General features: G+C 27.1%; 1 protein-coding gene across 1 annotated transcript; it reads left to right on the top strand.

Moving 5' to 3' along the window:
• Nucleotides 1–1,428: 1,428 nt before the first annotated feature.
• Nucleotides 1,429–18,869, top strand: LOC126760242 (putative mediator of RNA polymerase II transcription subunit 26). The gene is made up of 3 exons (XM_050475726.1): nucleotides 1,429–1,549; nucleotides 16,409–16,875; nucleotides 16,936–18,869. The coding sequence occupies exons 1-3, from the start codon at nucleotides 1,529–1,531 to the stop codon at nucleotides 18,569–18,571; spliced, it is 2,124 nt and encodes a 707-aa protein (XP_050331683.1). The 5' UTR covers nucleotides 1,429–1,528; the 3' UTR covers nucleotides 18,572–18,869.
• The last annotated feature ends 1,484 nt before the right edge of the window (nucleotides 18,870–20,353 follow it).

Here is a 20,353-nt window from a genome sequence, read left to right on the forward strand (position 1 = left end):
GTTTGGATCAAAACGTCAGTTGTTAGAAAGTTAAAGGACTCGGCTGTCTCGACCTCAATCTGCAAGCCTATATATCTTGGATCTGAACCTCCGGTAGACATATGAACAGCTGACTATAAACCGATTAAATTTTTTCTCGCGTCTTTGAAGGCTTGAAGCTTGGTTTTAAAACCCTTAAAACTCTGCAATATTAATGCTTTGGTATTCCGGCTTGCTCTATGTCACAGACAATATGTTAGTCTCCCACGGTGGCTAAGTGCTTGAAGGGTGAAGCTCGGCAACACATTTGTTGAGCCAAAGCTGTCGTAAAACCGAGCATTTTCTTATGAAGAACGAATATTTGTGTACCTTGGCGTTTGTTGTACTCTTTTAGATAACTGTTGGTTATGGAAGGACTATGGATCGTTCACTTTCTATACCTTTCAGTGTCAGGCAGTTATGAAATTTTGATGGATTGCTGCCGGTATTAACTTGCTAGTTGTAGTAAAGATTCAGCTCTAGCTGCCAGTTGTTGTAAACTTTGTTGTATCTATTTATGAAAATAAAAACTTTTAATGCCACTATCTAATGCATTCATTTCCACATTATTGAAAGTCGAAAAAAAATCGAAAGGTACGCTGTCAAGGCAGATCTAATCTGGTGAATCGACAAAACCTTTTGTATCGTTTTTTTTATCGTTTTGAACTTGAACCGACCGTTATTGTTACAATTTCCACAAACACACATAGGCCGGTCTTATGACCGCAACAACAAGTGATTACAACATTTCAATCGCCACCACGCCGCAACACTTCGAAATCAGAGTTGCGCATCTGCTTCCCCCTCACTTGAGTGCATAAATTCACCACACATGCTGCTTAGCTGCTATGGTGAATATGCAGATCTTAATTACCGGCTGCCGGTCTAACTAAATATTTGCATGCAGACATGCACAAACACACACACACTTATAGAAACACAGCCGACCCACGTTAACATTTCGCCACGAAATTCACCACTTTGCTCAACGCTCAGCTGCACAAGTGAGTTGGCTTCACCGTTGTAGTCTGCCACGATCAGCTGCTTATCTGATTAGCCATCTCACTTGTGGTATAAAAACGAATTGCCCGGCCAGCGCCAGCCACAGTGAGTGACGCGTTAATGCAACGTTTGGTGGCACGCAGACACCAACGGCTAAAGGCAATAGTTGGCGAGTGAATGTGACTTATTAAGGCAGTTGGAGTTCAGTGTTGAAGAAAATAATAAAAAATAATAGAAGTCAAAACAAGAAAGTAAACGTTAAGCCACAACAACACTAATGTGTGTTGGGTTCAACTGACTAGCTGTTAAAGCAAAAAGTTGTATTTGTAAAAAAAATTGTGCAATTCATGACTAACGAACCATATTTCGAGTGCAACGAAATTTTTGTGAAAAATTTACTTGAAATTTTTGTTGTACACAAAAGCAACAAAAACTAATTTTTTTGTGACAAAAGTTTCCACAGGCAAGGATTTTCCAGCGTCAAAAAATTGTGCAAAAATTTGCAAAAATGAATTTTCAACTACTTGTGGTAAGAAAACTTATGTAACTGTAAATTTTTAAAATTATTTTGAAAACAGTTTTAGAATGATTTTTTAATTATTTTTGGATATAATATAGATACATACATATGTATGTATATACACATGTAAATATAATTAGTAATTATTTTGAAAACATTTGTAGAATGAATTTTCAAATATTTTTGATAAGAAACTTATAGATAAAACTGAAAATGTTTCAAAATTATTTTGAAAACATTTTTAGAATGAAGTTTCAACTATTTTTGATAAGAAAATTTATAGATATAATTTTGAAATTTTTCAAAACTTTTTTGAAAACACTTTATAATGAATTTTTAGCTATTTTTGTGTAAGAAAACTTATGGATATAACTTTTAATATTTTTTAAAATATTTTTAGAATGAATTTTTAACAATTTTTGGTGAGAAAAGTTATTTTTACTTATTTAAACTTATTTTTGAAAATTTTCAAAATTTTTTTGAAAACATTTTTAGAAAGAAGTTTCAACTATTTTTTGATAAGAAAATTTATAGATAGATATATTTTGAAATTTTTCAAAACTTTTTTGAAAACATTTTAGAATGAATTTTTAGCTATTTTTATGTAAGAAAACTTTTAAAACATTTTTAGAATCAATTTTTGGTGAGAAAACTTATTTTTGAAAATTTTCAAAATTTTTTTGAAAACATTTGTGGAATGAATTTCCAACTATTTTTGGTAAGGATATTTAAAGATAAAACTGAAAATGTTTCGAAATAATTTTGAAAACAGTTTTTGAACGAATTTTTAAATGCTTTGATAAGAAAACTTATAGATATGATTTTTAAATTTTCAAAATATTTGTAGAATGAATTTTAACTATTTTGGGTAAGAAAAATTATATAAATAATTAAGAATATATTTTATTTATTTATTTTTTAATTAGTTTGAAAAATTCGATAACTTTAAAAAATTCAAGGAGAAAAAAAAATTAGTTAAAAGGAAAATTAAAAACAAAAATAGTTTAGAGAATTTGTATATAAAACATTTGGTTCATGTAACTAACAATAAAAAGCAGAAATTTCAAAAATTCAAAAATAAATTTATTTTAACTCAGAAATAAATTTATTTTATTCAAAAATAAATATTTTTTTTTAATTTAAAATTTTTATTTAATTTTTTTTTAATTTTTATGTTACAAATTTATTTGAAAAAATAAAATAACTACCAAAAAAGTAGTAAAAAAAAATATTTTTTTATAAAAAATTTAAAAATTTGAAAAATGGTTTTTAAAATATTTCAAATCTAATGACATGAAATAAATATTTTTCACTATTTTTTTGGCAGCTATCTTATTTTTTACAAATAATATATAATTTTTCAAATCATAATATTTGTTTATATAAATTTTATTTGTTATGATTATTTTTAATAATATTTATTAATTTATATATATTTTTAATATAATTTTTTAAATTTATTTAATTTTATATGTACATATGTATGTACATTCGCATTTTAAACCCTCCTTATGACCTAAAAGAAATAAAAAATATACATACATATACATATATTATTTTTTTTGCTTTTCGAAAATTAAATTTAATTTAATTTTTAAAAGTCTCCAAAATTTTAGTTTTTTTATTATTTGTATCTTTTTTTTATTTTGGAATTTTTTTGCACTAATTTTTGAAAAACAAAATTAACTATTTTAAATTTTGCAAGATATGCAAATTTTTATATATATTTTTTTTTAATTTTTTGCACCAATTTTTGAAAAACTATCCACCTCAGTCATTGCGTCAGCACGTGAGTCACATAAAACACGCTCAATGCTTTAATTGTCTTTATGTTCCGCCTGTACTCAGTTAGCTGCATGCGGCTGCGCCATTAAGACATGCAAATTAAGAAGAGAATTAAAAAAGAAAAATTAGGAAAATTAAAATTTGAGTTGAAATACATTAGGCGCAAGAGTTATAGGTTTAAAAGTAGAAAATTTGCATTCAAACAACCAGCAGATGCCGTTAATTGGCGCATGCGCCAAAAACTGGCAAGCGGGCGAAGATTTGAGGGGCAGAGCGCAGCGTTGTAACAGTGCCAGCCTTAATTGCTCACAAATGTTGCAAGCCATACATCATAATGGATGCGCTGTGGGTGTGCAGGTAGCACTGTTGTTGGTGCACATGTACATGTGAAATGTATGTATGTATGTATGAAAGTTTGTTTGTATGTGATGTATGTCTGAGCGCACGCCTCCGTTATGCGACGAAAATGTTGCTCTACCGGCTGTGCATCAATAAAAGTAAAAGTCAGCGTGAAAAATTGTGCAAAAGCAAGCAACAGCAACAACAAGCAGGCCGTAGTGGAGCCAAAAAAAAGCAAAACTAAAAATAAATTTAAGTCAACGCTGAACTCCAGCAGCCAGTTCAGTGCTCCTTGTGTGTAGGCGACACAAACGAACATACAAATATTATAAACACCCAAGTATGTATGCGTGGATGTGTGTGCTTCATAGCAAACATTGCGGACTAATAGCATGTTGCAAGCAGCGGTGAAAAGCAGTCGCAATAAATAAGAAGAAAGTTAGAGCAAAAGAAATAAATGAACAAATACAAACATACAATTACACCTAAATAAGCCCAAAACAAAAATTAAAGAGAAAAAAGTCTTTGACTAAGCACCATCTACGAAATTAATTGCGCTGCGCTCCGTGTGCACGTACACTTCCGGCATGCGCACAGGCCAACACACATGCGCTTCGCAAGCTGCAAGAAATCTGCTGGCTGTTTTCTCACACACTCTGCCTCCCTCTCATGCCTTGAAACTTTGCTAGCGGGTGTAACTGTTATAAAACTAACTGTGACTAGCCGCTAGCGGCTGTTTGAGTTGCTTTTCTCAAAATCAAAAAAAAAAAAAAATATTTTAAATAAAAAAAACCGTTTTAAATAAAAATCAAATGTAAAAAAATGTGTTTGTAAATAAAAAAACTGTTGTAAATATACGAAATTTTTTTTAATAAAAAAATTATAAAAAATGTTTTAGATAAAAAAAATTATAAAAAATCATAAAAAATGTAAAAAAAATACAAATTAAAATAAACAAAAAAAAATAAAAACGTAATTCGTAAACTTTTTTAAATAAAGTTTTGAAATTTCGTTTTAATTAAAAAATAATAATAATAAAAAATTCTTAATAATGAAAGTTTTTTGAAAGATTTAATCCACTGTGAATGAATTGGAAAAAAATGCTGAAAGCATATTTACAGAAATTTTATAATTCCAATGTCTGTTTTTTTAATATTAAAAAAACTTAACATTTAGAAAATATAGGAATATATCAAAAGTTAAAATATTAATTTTTTTTAAATCAAATATAATCATAAATTTTAAAATTTTATTTCAAATATAATAGATTATAAATTTTTTTAACATGAAAAAAAAATAAAAAAAAAATAAAAAAAATTTATTTCATAAGAAATTAAAACAATATTAAAAAGCACATTTAGAAAATATAGGAATAGTTCAAAAGTTCAAATATTAAATTTTTTCAAACAAAATAAAATCAAAGAATTTCAAATTGTATATCAAATGTATAAAAAATTATTTTTTTTATAATGAAAAAAAATTTTAAAAATTGACTGATAAAAAAATTAAAAACTTTAATAAATTCAAGATAAGTTCAAATTTGAAAAATTTTAGAAATTTATAAAAAAAAAATTTTTCGTAATTAATATATTTAAAAAAACTAAAATTTTAAAAAGTTATTTAAAAAAATAAAAAACAGTAATAAATTATCTAATGATAAAAAGTAAATATTTAATAAATTCTTTATATTTTTATATTAAAAATTAATAAATTTTTACATTAAAAATTTGTATAATAAAAATTAAAAAATTTTAGAAATTTATAAAAAAATATAAGAAAATCATATTTATCGAAATTTATTATTTTCGCAAGCTCAAAATTTGTTTTTTTGAAATAAAATTAAAAAAAAAACAATAAATAAATTTTCTACTGATAAAATGTAATTATTTAATAAATTTTAATATATACATATGTATATTATATGTATATGTTATGATTTTTTTATTAAAAATTAATTTCGAAACTTATTATCCATACAAAATCAAAATTTTTATTTTTTTTAAATAAAATTAAAAAAACATACATAAATAAATTTTCTAATAGTAAAAAATAAATATTTAGTAAATTAAAAAAAAATTAAAAAGCAAATATAAATAAATTAAAAAGAAAATATAAAAAAATAAAAAAAATAAAAATAAAATAAAAAAAATAAAAAAAAATAAAAAAAAATAAAAAAATTAAAAAAAAAAAATAAAAAATATAAAAAAAATTATTAAAAAAAAATAAAAAAAAATGTGTGATATTTAAAAAATTATTGATTTCAATATTACAAAAAAAATAGAAATAAAAAATATTATAAAAACAATACAAACATACAAAACCAACAATACAATTTTTTTTCGCAAAAAAACAAAATTTTAAAAAAATTTCTTAAGATGAAACATAAATATTTAAGAAAATCACACTTACAACGGCAAAGCGTTTTTTTTTTTCAATGTAAAAACCAGAACCAGAAGTATTGAACTTAAGTATAAATTATAATAGAAACCGCTATTTATTTAATTGGTTTCGAAATTCTTATATAAACAATACTGTACATGAAAAACAGGCAATTGATTTTAGAAAAATAAATAACTGATGTTTTTTTTTTTTTTTTGAAAATTCAATACTTATGAACTTTATATGTGAAAATGAATATATGCTTAGTGTGAGGATTTAATATCTGGACTCATTAGATTTCATTATCAGTTATTATTATTATTTTTGTCATTATTTGGTGATATCACAGAGTTACATTTTTTATTTTTTCGAAAAAGTTTTGAAATTTTTATATAAGAAATAAATCTCATATTAAAGCATTTACCAAATTTTTTTTTTGTAAATTTAACCAGAAATTTAATAAATTTCATGCCATGACTTGCTACTGATAATAGTATTTCATTTTTATAAAACTATAAAAGGCATGTGTCTTGGCTATACTCGATTTGGCTAGTAGCATACATTTAGGGTCAAGTTGCAAAACGAAAGTCGAAAAACGAAAACCAATGAAAGCAAAGCCTTATTAATTTATATAAAAAATAAAAAAAATTAAGGTTTATATATAAAAATTATTTGGTCTAAAAATCGTTTCAAATAAGATGCAATTAACTCTTTAATCGCCATTTAAATTTATTATTTTCATTATTTTTTATGACTTTTTGGCACAAGTTCAGTTAGTCCGAAAAATTACAAAACGCTTTGCATTTCACACTTGCAATGCCCTCGACCAAGTACATTAATTACACGAAAAACCAAGCGAGCAAATAAACAGCCGCCAAACGCACAATTGACCGAGTCGGCTTTCTTGGCTGGGTCGGTGTGCTCATTTACACACACGCACACGCACGCAGAGAGCACACATTAGCGCAGTTTACACTTGACATTGAGCTCATCGCTGTTGGCCTGATTGCTCAATGCAAGCGACAATAAAATTTTAAATGCTATAAATAGTACAACAATGATAATAAAAACAACAACAACAAAAGCGAAGCAATTATAATAACTATTGTTTGCTATTTTAGTGTAAAAAGTAGCACAACAGCAAAGGTTAAAAAAAAAACAATAATATAAAAAAAATACAAAAAAAATAGTATTCAAAAAAATTAAAAAAAAAAATATTAAAACAAATTTTAAAATAATAATAATATATTACAAAAAAATTTTAAATAATAATAGTTCATCATAAATTAACTACACAAAAAAGTTGTTGTTGTTTGTCTAGTATTTTTTCTGAAGCGCATTGTCCAAAAAGTCCATACAAACACAAGACAAGTTCAAAGCACAATACGCACAGACCACTGAGATCAGCAACAAAAGCGCGCAAAGTAACAACAAAAAGTTGATGAAAAGTGGCATAAGGCAACAATTACCTTAAACATAAATTTATGCATAAATACATACAAACACGCAGCGATTGCATGCCGCATAGTGCTAATGGGGCGCTACTAATGAGGGCGTTTGACTTTCATTACTTTATTAAGCGACCGCAATGAATGATTTTAAAGAAGCGATAACGTGCTAATAATTACCTGTTTTTCAAATAAGTATTGAACTATTTGTTTTTAACAATGCTGTGAAAAAAAAAATTTTAAATTATAAATATTGTTTTTGTTTTTTTTATTATACAATTATTTTTACAATTTACAAATTTTTTTTTGCTATTTTAAACCAGACTATTTTAATTTTTTTTTTAAATATTTTTACATTTTTTTATTTAATATTTTCGATTTTTTTAACTTTATTTTCAAAAAATTTAAAAAATTTCATTCATTTTATTACCTCATTTTTATTTAAATATTTTTAGCTTTTTCATTACGATATTTATAATTTAACAAAATTTTTTTCTTTTTAATTCAAACCTAAGTTTTAATTTTTTTTTTTTAAATTTTTTTTTTTTAATATTTTTAAATTTGAATTTTTTTATTTAATATTTTTGATTTTTTCAACTTTATTTTTTAAATTTTAAATTTTTTATTAATTTTTCTTACCTTATTTAAATATTTTTAAGTTTTTTATCATTATGATATTTATAACTTAACAACATTTTTTCTTTTGAATTCAAATCTACGTCATTTTTAATTTTTTTTTTTTTAGAATATAAAACTTTCTTAATTTTTGTAATATGATAATAAATAAGTTTTAATTTTTTTTAACATTTTTAAAAATATTTAAAATTTTTTTTTTTAATTTTTTTGAGAATATAAAAATATATGTTTAAACAAACATATTTGAAACTTTTACAAATTATTATATAAAAAAAATTTGAAAAATTTAAAAAACTCTTGAAAATTTAATTGCAATTAGTTTTTCAAGTTTTCGTTTTTTGATTTTTTATTTGTATGTTTAAATTTTTTTAAATATTATTTCTGGTTTTTAAAAATTTTAAAATTAGATTTTATTAAGCTTTTTATTTTCAATTTTTTTAAATAATTTTTTTTAGTTTTAATAACTTTTAATTTTTAAAAAATTAGTAAAAGCAATTTAATAAAAAAAAATTTATATAATTAATAAAAATTAGCCTACGAAATTTTCGAGATAATTTTTTTTAAATCTTTAAAAAATAATAATTTGTAAAAAAATATTTATCACAATTTAAAAATTCTTTTTTTAGATTTAAATAAATGCATTTATTGATTTCAAAGTAAAATTTTTTTAAGCACAGTTTTAGATTTTTTAAATTTTAAATTTTTGTTATTGGAAATTTTTAAATTCAGATTTTGTCAAAGATTAATTTTAATTTCCTTTAACTGTTTTTTTCTTCGTATAATATAAAAAAAATTAAATACTAATACTAATATTAATAAAATTAAAAAAGAATAAAAATATTACAGTTTTATATTTTTTTTAAATATTAATTTTTGTTATTAGAAATTTTTAAATTGAGCTTTTATCGATTACTTAATTTAAAATTTTTAAACTATTTTTTTATGTTATATTTTTTTTAAATAAGCAACAATTTTTAAATTTAAAAAATTATAAAAATTATTTTATTTTATTTCAAAATATTTAGTTATATTTTTAGAAATTTTTCAATTTAGATGATATCCCTTTTTTAATTTTTAATTTTTAAATTTTTTGATAAACTCTAAAATTAAACTGAAGTACAAATTCATTAGCTGTAATTAAAAAAAAATATTTAACGCAATTTTTTCTAGATTTAAATTTGAAAAAACTTTTTAAATTACGGTAATTTTTATTAATCTTTCATATATTTTCATAATGGACATCTATCATGCAAAGATTTTAGGAATTTAGATTTTTAAAATTTTATGTTTAAGGTAAACAACGTTTCATAGTTTGAGAAAAATTAAAAAAATATTTATCGCAAGACTCATAATATTTTTCTTGCTTATTCAACATTTTCGCAAGTAATATTTGTTTTCGTTGTTTTTGCAAATTTAATTTATTGCCACAAGCAGCTCGCAATGCGTTTCAACAACATTTACACTTCAGCAAAATCCCGTATCGCTTCAAGTTTGTTGCTTAAGTCTTTTGTTTTACTTCTTTTTCCGTCACTCAGTTTTCATTTTATTTTTTTTATATTTTTTTTTCAAATACACATTTGGCGAAAGCGTGCGATGCGTCTTTCATTAGACAAGTGCAAGTTGTTCAACATGAAATTTACGGAAAAATGCGAAATTGTGGTGTGATGCAATGCTGCGCAAACAAGTACGCACCAACACATTGCCACAACAATAAACGTAAAGCCGTTATTATTGCTGGACTATAATTAGTGGCAAATTTAAATGAGAAAATTATGATGTTTCTTCCTAAAAATTTGGAGTTTTTAATTAGTAATGAAATTTTAATAAGTAAAAAGTTAATTTAGACAAAATTAATTTTATTATACAAAAAATGTATAAAAAATATATAATATAAACTACAAAAAAAAAAAAAACAAAATTGAAAAATTCAAATAGTTACTAGAAAAAATAGCTTAAGGTAAATTATATTAGAATTTTTAATTTTTAAAAATTAGTTTTCAAATATTAAAAATCAAATTCAAAAATAGCAGATTTTTCAACTGAATATTTTAAGTTTTTGACATGGTTTTTACTAGTTTTATTTTATATTTATTGATATAAAATTTTATTACATGTATTTGAAAAAAGTTTTAAAAACGAAAAGAAGCTAAATTTCACAAATGTACAGCTAAAGGTCAATCCGTTTGCTTATTATATGTTACTTGCTTATTATTATTTTAATGATATAAAATTGTACTATATATTTTTGAAAAAAATTTTAAGAATTAAGAAAAAATATATTTTTGAAATTTTTTTAAGAATTAAAAAAATATATATTTTCAAAAATAAATAGCTAAAGGTATGCTTATGCTTTGTTGCGATTTTTTTTATATTATTTTTCCAACATAAAATTTCATGAAATTTAAAAAAAAAAATCAAAAATAGTTTAAAGTCATTTCCATTGCATAATAATGTGCTTTGTTATATTTAGTTTATATTTCTGAAAAAAATTTTATTACATATATTTTTTTAGTAATTTTTAATTTTTTTTTTTTAACTAAAAAAAAACATTAATTATTAATTCAAAAATTGTTGAAAGCTATTCCAATTGCATATTGAATGTTTCTGTTGTTTGTTGCTATCATACATATATCTGTAATAAAATTGTGTTGCATTTCTTTTGTAATTTTTACAATTTTTTTTTTCAAAACTAAAAAAAAAAATAAAAAATTCAAAAATAGTTGAAGGTCATTTCAAATGCATATTTAATATTTCTTCTGTGTGTTTCTATTATATTTCTTAAATAAAACTAATTTTTAAAAACTTTTTCCTTAAAATTCATAAAAAAAATCCAAAATATTTGAAGTACAGTCCAATTGCATATTTAATGTTTTTGAAAAAGAAGTTTTAGAAATTAGCAAAAAAAATTTATGTGTCTTATATTTCTGAAATAAAATTTTATTATATATTTTGTAATTTTAAAATCTTTTTTTTTAAATTTTTTTCAAAATAATTCAAAAAATGATTTATTATATATTTTGTAATTTTTTATATAAAATCTTTTTTTTTTGTACACAATAATTTTTTTCAAAATTAATTCAAAAATTTTTGCAGGTCATTCCAATTGCATATTGAATGTTTCTGTTGCTGTTTTTACTATTATATTACTGAAATAATTTTTTTGTAATTTTTAAAATAATTTTTAAATTTTTTTTTTTTTTGAAAACTAATTCAAAAATCGTTGCAGGTCATTCCAATTGCATATTGAATGTTTCTGTTGCTGTTTTTTACTATTATATTACTGAAATAAAATTTTATTATATTTTTTAAATTTTTTTTCAAAACTAAAAAAAAATTTATCCAAAAATACGTGAAGGTCATGCCAATTGCATATTTAATATTTTATATGTTAATAATGATAATGATTTGCCGCTGTACTACTTTGTACACAATATAAACTACTTTCAGTGACATCTTTCAAGTTCGTTGCTTAAGTCTTTTGTTAGCTGAACTAGAGCAGCAAAAGCAAATGAACTGGCGGCTGCTGCGCGACAATGCTGACAATGCTGGCACATATACATATTTGTTTATGTATATGTGTATTAATATTTAGTTGGATTATCAACAAAAACAAAATACATTGTCTTCTTACGCTCGTTGACTTTGTTTGGCATATTTTAATATAATTTTTTGTATTTTCTGCTGTTGTTATCTACCACCTTTGTCGCTTTGTTGCTGATGCATTGTCTCTGCAGCGCATTAGCGTCTATTTGTTACAGACGCTTTCAACACTGCAGCTAGTTTACATATGAATATCAAGAAATACAGAATACATACATGCATATATATTTCTTAATATATTGCTCCATTTGTTGTTGTTTATGCGACTTGTTTTTCCACACTTCTACAAAACGTTAAGCTTATTATTTTTAATTTGTTGGCATTTTTTTTTTTGCAATCACGCTTGCAATTGCAAATCTCATATTCATCTTTCACACGCTCCAACAATTGCTTACTCACCGGCGCTGCGTACGTTTCGCTTGCGGCAAGCGTGGCATAGAAAAATACTTTAGCGCACATACAGACAGACATATCGAGGTGTACGGCAAACTGCAATCTGAAAGAATGCGCTTGGCGTTCGCACATGTGCCGTTAAATAAATGCGCGCATGTGTGTGTGTGTGTGTCTGCAAGCATTGACGAGTGGGAAGCCATTTATTGCAACAATTTATTTATGCTAATATGCATTTATTGCTTTTATTGTTTAAACAATTTGTTGCGGTTTCTATGATTGACATATTTCTCTGCTTATTGTTGCATCTAATTTGAGTGAATGTCCGTTTGCGTCACATTTCTTGACAACAAAAGTAAAAGTTGCAAGGCGGAATTGTGGGAAAAGAAGCAGAAAAGTATTTAAAAGCGGCATTGTTGCATAAGAACCAATTAATTGCAGTAATAGTGGCGTATTTATTGATGCAAGAAGGGGAGTGGCTGATAAATGTGAGAACTAAGGTAGCATTCATCTCGTTGTACCTTAGTTCTCATACTTATTAATGTCAGATCAAGCAGTCGACAAACTGGTTTAGAAAAATTTGAATAAAATTTACGATAAATAGTAGAAAAAGTACCGTTAGCGCACAACAGTGGACGCTGTTATAGATGACTTTTGTGACTATGATTAATTACTAAGAAAAAATTAATATTTTTAAATTAAAATTTTAATTAAAAATATTTATATATACATACAATATATAAATTGTATTAAAAAACGCATAAAAAATATATAAAACAAAAATCATAAAAAAATATATATGTATATTAAAAAAACTAAAAAAAAAATAAAAAAAAACAATTATAAAAAAATATACAATTTTAAAATTAAATTGAAAAAATTGCAAAATTATACAATTTTATCAAAAAACATTTTTTCAAAAATATTAAAATTTTTAAAATTTAGTTTTATAATAAAAATTTGTTTTTTCAAAAATTCTTTACTAAATAAATTTTATTATAATTTTTTTTTATCGAAAACATTTAAACTTTTTAAGTAAATATTTAAAAATCGACTTATGTTTAAATACTTGTCGACTTCTTAAAACTTATTCCTAATCACACTAGAGGCTATGCTTTCAATTGACAAGTGGTTCATTTGATCTTCGCCAAAATTAAACATCTCGTTCTAAGCAAAACAATGCAGATTTCGGCCTTGGCCGCAATTCTAAGCCGACAGTTACTAATGTCAACAGACTAAACATAGCAAAAATGTGGAGAAGTACATATGTACATAAATATACTCAAATGCGTGGTAGTAAGTGCAGGGGCCGTAAAAGATTTTTTGGAAGTTAATTTTTTAATAATTTTATAAAATTTAAAATTTTGCAGCCAGAAATGGAAGAAAATGAAGAAAATTAACAAAAAAAATAGTTTAGGGTTAATAAAAAAAGCTGGATAACTATATAATATTAGTAAAAATATAAATAACAAAAAAAAATATTTGTATGCAAATCCCGAAAATATCGGGATCCCGAAACCTCAATGCTGAAATTTCGGGATCTAAAATAAATTGTAAAAGAAGCGACATTATTATGATACTACGAAAAATCAATGCCTCAACTTCGAAAAGTGAATTTCGGAGCAATAAACCATAATAAGTTACATAATGTAGTAAACAATAAAGTTTTATAGGAATCCCGAAATTACGGGTTTCTGAAATTTTGTCGCCAAGCTTCGTCATGTATAAGGAATATTAAACTATCCTGTAATTTTAATAAATCTTATTAAATCACATAATGTAGAAGATAACAACGAATTTTACGTGCAATCCAAAATTACTGGATCCCGAAACTCCGATCCATAAGCTTCGGTACGCATAAAGAGTTTCAAATAACGTAATTTTATAGATTTTGTGCATAATAATACATACCAATACATTGAAATACGTACGTATGTATGTCAATCAAATTGAAAATCCTTTTACACATGGACTCAATCCCGAAATATGTATGTACATATATGGTCTCAAATAGTTTATAGTCATGTGAGAGCATTTAACTTTAATTAATCGCATAATGTAGACAACAACAGAAAATTTTACACGAATCCCGAAATGACGGGATCCCGAAACTTAGATCCCGAAATGTCAGGATGTGTAAGGAATAATAAATAACGCAATTTCAACGGTTTTGCGCACAACAATATATATGACATAGATAGAAATTGCTAGCTTAAGTAAACATATGCGCAACGTGGCGTTCGCATCTTCAGCGCAGAGCAGGAAGTCAATTGGCTGACAAAACAAACAAAGCCGCACATATGGTACATGCCGACTATTATCTATTTAGATGTGTGTATACTGTATGTGTTTGTATGCGGATATATGCAGAAATGTTTGCTCTTAGCCAGTTAGCCAAAATTGTTACAACATTATTGGTTGTGGCATCTTTGGGGTGGCAGGTAGTTTGCCAGCTAGACAGCTGGCGGCAGCAACAGCAAAAGCAACATTTTGTTGGTTTTTGTTGTTGGATTGGCGGCGTGTTCAACAAGTGATCTTTGGCTTTTATGGCGCTTTTCCTGTTTGCCATCCAAATCTCATAGTGTCACGTATGTATGTTTTGCACGTACATATGTATGTGTGTGAGTGTGTTATGGTCTTTTAAACTACCGCCACTCGTTATGACAATGATTGCCGATAATATGTTTCTGATTGCATTATTATTATGCCATTTTTTTCTTACGCTTTTAACCTGTGGTCCCCTGCCGCTTATGTAAAAGAGATTGTCAATTGTGAACGAAAATATTCCAAGTAGTGCAAAAATTTAATTTCTGGCCAAATTTGAGGTTAGTAGTTCATATGGTAATGGAAAAAAATTGTTCCTAAAAAGCAACACGAAAAACAAAGTTTTGTTTGATGTATTTTTTTCTAAAAAATTTTGAAAATGTTTTTTTATTTTTTTTTTTTAACTTTTAAATACTTTTAGGAATTTCTTTCGAAAAAAAAATAGCAAAATTTTTGAAAATTTATCTTATGTTTTTTTTTCGAAAAATGGTTTGCTACAGTAAAAATTTTTTTTATGATAAATTTTTCGAAAAATAGTAAAAAATTTGAAAATTTGTTTTATGAAAAAAAATGTTCAAAACGAAGAGCAAGTATTTGTTCTTTTTTTTCAAAATTTTGTTTTACGATTTTTTTTTATAATTTTTGGTTTTTGTTTGAAAAGTTTTGTAAATTTTTTTTATTTTTTTTTGATAAATTTTTAAAATTTTTTTCAATGACCTTTTTCCAAAATTTTTTGTTATGCAGTTTTTTATTATTTTATGAATTTCTTTCGAAAAATTTTTCCCTAACAAAACTTTTGAAAAATAGTTTGCCACAGTAAAAATTTTGAAAATTTATTTTATTATTATTTTTTTCGAAAAATAGTAAAAAATTTGAAAATTTGTTTTATGAAAAAATATTGTTCAAAATGAAAAGCAAGTATTTGTACCTACTTTTTTCCAAAATTTTGTTTTTTGAATTTTTTTTTATTATTTCATGAATTTCTTGTAATTTTTGTTTTATTCTTTTTTTTCGAAAAATTTTTGAAATTTTTATCAATGATCTTTTTCCAAAATTTTTTGTTATGCAGTTTTTTTATTATTTTATGAATTTCTTTCGAAAAATGTTTCCCCAACAAAATTTTTGAAAATTTATTTTATGAATTTTTTTCAAAAAATATTTTTTCATAGTAAAAATTTTAAAACTTTTTTAATGTTTTTTTTTTGAAAAAGTTTTGAAATTTTTTTTTGCATTTAACGAAATTTTTTTACGATTTTCTTTCAGAACATGTTTGCCAAAGTAAAATTTTTAAAAATTTCTTTTATAATTTTTTTTTTCAAAAAAAATTTTGGAATTTATTTATGAAACTTTTTTTTATAGCTTAAAAAAATATATATATATGTATGTATATATTTTATAAAAAAACTTAGGGTTTAACTTTTTTTTTTCAAAAAAATTTTGCCATAGCATAGTTTGTGAAAATATTTTTCATAATTTTTTTTTTGATAAATTTTTATCGGTGAAATTTTTGAAAGTTTTTTCCGTCCATATTCCGAAATAAAAGTTGAAATTCTGATATCACTTGTATTTAAGCTTTTTGCTTAGAGTATATATTGAAAAGATGGGTTAACGTTAGTGCGTAGAAATTTTATTTCTTGAGTCAACAGATTTCATGTTTGAAACTTTGACTCGCCTAAGCAAGTTTTACACGATTCATAAAATTTTTGTTGTCTATGTGTTATAACAAATTTCCCTACTTCCATTTCAGATAACGCTATTCGTGGCATTGCTGTTTGCAAGCACGCCAATAGATGGCGCTAAGAATGGAAAATCGAAGGCTACAAACACAACACTAACAACCACTATAGCGAGCAATGAAAGCAAAGCAGTTTTGACGGATAATCTCAGCAGTGACAGCACGATCAACAACGCCACAAAAATCAACGACAAGGCAAGCTATCCGAAGAAGGTGCACTCGCTGAAAAAGCGCCCCACGAAAACACCGACAAGCTATGTCACCGCCTCGGCAATGCAGAATTCGAAAAACAAACGCAAGAAGGTGACCGATGTAACGGCCGCTTTCAAGGATTTGCCAGCAGACGACCTCGAATTCATTAAGGAGCTGGACAAGCAGTTCCAATTGCATGGTGAAAAGATCAAAATTAAAGTGGAACACGATAACAGCACTGAGTCGGGGAAACAGAACAGCAAGCGCACCATCGACGGCGAGTTGGGGTAAGTGAACGTGTTATAAAATTATACATTGATATTATTAAAATTTTTACACACTTGCAGCTATGGCGCATACCCCGCACACAATGGCTACCAGTACGAACGCCCCAAATTCACGTTCTATCCCTACTCTCAGCAGAATATACCAGCTGACGCGCCTGGCTACTATCCACCCAAGACAGATGTCAGCATCGAACCCTCCTACTCCTACGAGTTACAACCGCAAAGCTATGTGCAAGAGCAGAAACATGGCGCACAGCAGCCAACAGAGGTGCTTGATGTGCCAAAGCATGGCGCGCATGGTGCGCATGGCGGCTATGAGGAGCCGGTAATTGTTTTGCGTATACCCGGACCAACGAAGTATGCCTCACACTTGCAAACGCTGTTGCAGCAATATTTGGAGATACGCGCCGCGCAATATCTACGCATCTTAGAAGAGAACGAGCTGCACAAGCAGCAGCAGCAACATGCGCAGCAACATTCGGCACAGCAGCAGCAAGAGCATTTATTGCAACAAGAACACATATTACAGCAACAACAACAGCACGAGCAACAGGCGCACTTCTATGAACAGCAAGCGCAACTACAACATGGCGGCGCACCAGCGCACGCCTACGCCGAACCCACACTCGAACTGCAACCACCGGCGCATGAACAGCATGCCGCACAGCATGCACCAGCTGTCAATGAGGAACACGGTTATTCGCCGGAAGTGACGTACGCGCATCAGCTAGCGCCCACGCCACAAGCGGTCGCCTACCCGGAAATCGACGAAATCTATCAAGGCTACAAGGGTAAACTACACGCACCGCAGGCAACGCTGCAACAACAACAACACCACCATGAGCAACAACAGCAACAGCAAGTGGAGTACGCACCGCAGCAGCACGAAGAAGCGCCAGAGCCACAACAACAGCTGCAACATGGCCAACAATATTACGTGCAAACCGCGCCGCCATCCGCCATTCAGCAATTTTATTACACGCCGAGCACGCATGGCACTCATCACTACCAGAATGTGTACTTCATGGCAATCGCACCACAAAGCGGCTATGCGACGACGCATGCCGCGCACGCTGCTGCGCTACAACACCAGCCCATCTATGTGCAGGAGGAAGAGCAAGAACAGGAATTGCAACAGCAACACCACCAACACGAAGAAGCGCCACATGAGCTAGCTGCCGCAGCGCATGTTGAGAATAATCCACGTCAAACGCACACCAAAGTGATTTACACGCAAAACAGCGAGAAAGGCGCCGCCGACTACACCGGCAGTTATGCGTTGCCGTCATTGCGTCCATACGAGCGTCACGCAGCCGCTTACCACCACCAGCAGCAATTGCAAGAACAACTGTTGCATGAACACCAACAACAGCAGCAGCATGAGCAATTGGAGCAGCCGCAACAATTCGACTATGACGCACCACTGACGCATGCGGCCTCAGAGCATGAGCATGAGCAACAGCGTTCGGCCGCAATCAAACCGCAGCCGTTCAACTATCATGCGCATGGCGCCAAGGCGTTGCGGCGCGTCAATCGTAAGCGTGGCGCGCCTGCGCTGAAAACGACCACCGCTGCCACAACCGATGTGCAGGTGGATGAGCATTTGCAGAAAATACGCAAATACGTGCGCGAAAATTTGGGCGCTCAGATGAGTACGGCGGTGGAGTTTAAGACAACGGCGTTGGTGAAGAGTTAAGTGGCGCTTTCTAAGACGCATGCGCCTTGAACTATGCTTAGCAAACACAAGTGAACAAGTGAAACACCTGCAATGATAAACTGACCCTTGCGCCTTGAACTATGCTTAGCAAACGCAAGTGAACAAGTGAAACACCTGCAATGATAAACTGTTTGTTAAACATTTTCGTTTTATTTTTCAAGCGTATCTAACAATTTCGGTATTTTTCTAACTTAAAATGCTATATTTCTTTAATTCGAAAAGAAAAAACAAGTTTTTGCGAGTATCTTAATATTCTCTAAATCTATCTCCATCTATATCTTTGTGTGCTTTCTACAATTTTTTTAATAGTTTAAGTTTTTGTGAAAATGATCGACTTTAAAAATTCAAATCATGTCTTCATTAAAATCATAAGTGTAAATTTTAAGTTAATTGTATTTGCGTTTGTAAATCATTTAATTTCATTTATGCACAAGAATTAATATCATTTCAAATTTTTTCTCATACATTTTATAAATCAAAAATCAATCAATTTTGCCAAAATTAAAAAAAAATTAAATTCAAAAACAAATGTTAATGAAAATTTAATATTTTTTTTTTTGAATTTTTTAAAAGAAAAAAAATTATTTTTTCAAAATTTCAAAAAATTATTTTTTTAATTTTTTAAATTTCCAAATTTTTTTTTTTAATTTTTTCAAATTAATCTTTTTTTTGAAACTTGAAAAAATTAAAAAAAAAATTTTTGAAATTTAAAAAATTAAAAAAAATATTTTTTTAAATTAAAAAAAAAAAATCTTTAACTAAAAAGTTAAAAATTTTTTGCTTTAACATTTTTTTTATTCTTGTTTTTTTTTTATTTCTCTAATATTTTCTTTTATTTTATTTTATTTAGATTTTATGTTTTTTCGTTTTTTTTTGTTTACTTTTATTTTTACTTTACTTTTCGTTTTTTTTTACTTTATTATCTACATGCACTTCATAAAGACTTAAAATAATAATTTTTTTAACAAATTGTATTAAATTTGTGCAATATTTAGCATTTAAGTTGTATAAAAACTATTTTTCATACTGTGCTCAATAAAATTACTTACATACATATTAATGACAAACAGTTATTATTTTTTCATAACAATGAAGTAACAATAAAACCTTGTTACTGTTTTTAATAATAAATTTAATTGAAGGTAAGTAAAAGTAACGCCAAAATGTAAGGTGTTCCACTTGTTCACTTTTTCCTCAGCCTCAGACACTGCTAAAAATTGTAGCATACATTTAGGTGGATTCTACTTAAAAATTATTATTTTATTTTTTCGGTAGCGTATGCCGGAACATCTCAATCAGTTTTTGTTATTTTAATGGCAGCTTGCTAAGCCCTTTTTTTCAGGGAAACTGCAGTTTAAAAAAATATCAAAAAATCTACAATTGTAGACTAGGTTTGTAAATACATAAGTGAAATAATTGTCTCAAATGATTATCTAATGAATAACCATAGAATTTTCTATGAAAGTTTATCAATAATTTAAAGAAAATCAGTTGTGACTTACTTTTCATAGCGGTTGGAAGCGATTTCAAGCATTGCTGAGTTGAACTGCCGGCGCAAATGCGGATTTTCTCAATTTGAACTTATATTTTCTTTGAAACACTTTTCATTTAGCACTTTTTAGAACTTTTGACTTAACTCTTTTTATCACCAAACACTTTTTTTTTCACTTATCACTTATTTTTTTACACTTTTCTCTTAACACTTTTTATTAGTTATCACTAAACACTTTTCTTTCTTTTTTTTACACTTTTTTCTTAACA

The sequence above is a fragment of the Bactrocera neohumeralis genome, chromosome 5 (assembly GCF_024586455.1).
Source record: "Bactrocera neohumeralis isolate Rockhampton chromosome 5, APGP_CSIRO_Bneo_wtdbg2-racon-allhic-juicebox.fasta_v2, whole genome shotgun sequence".
NCBI classification, from domain to species: Eukaryota; Metazoa; Arthropoda; class Insecta; order Diptera; family Tephritidae; genus Bactrocera; species Bactrocera neohumeralis.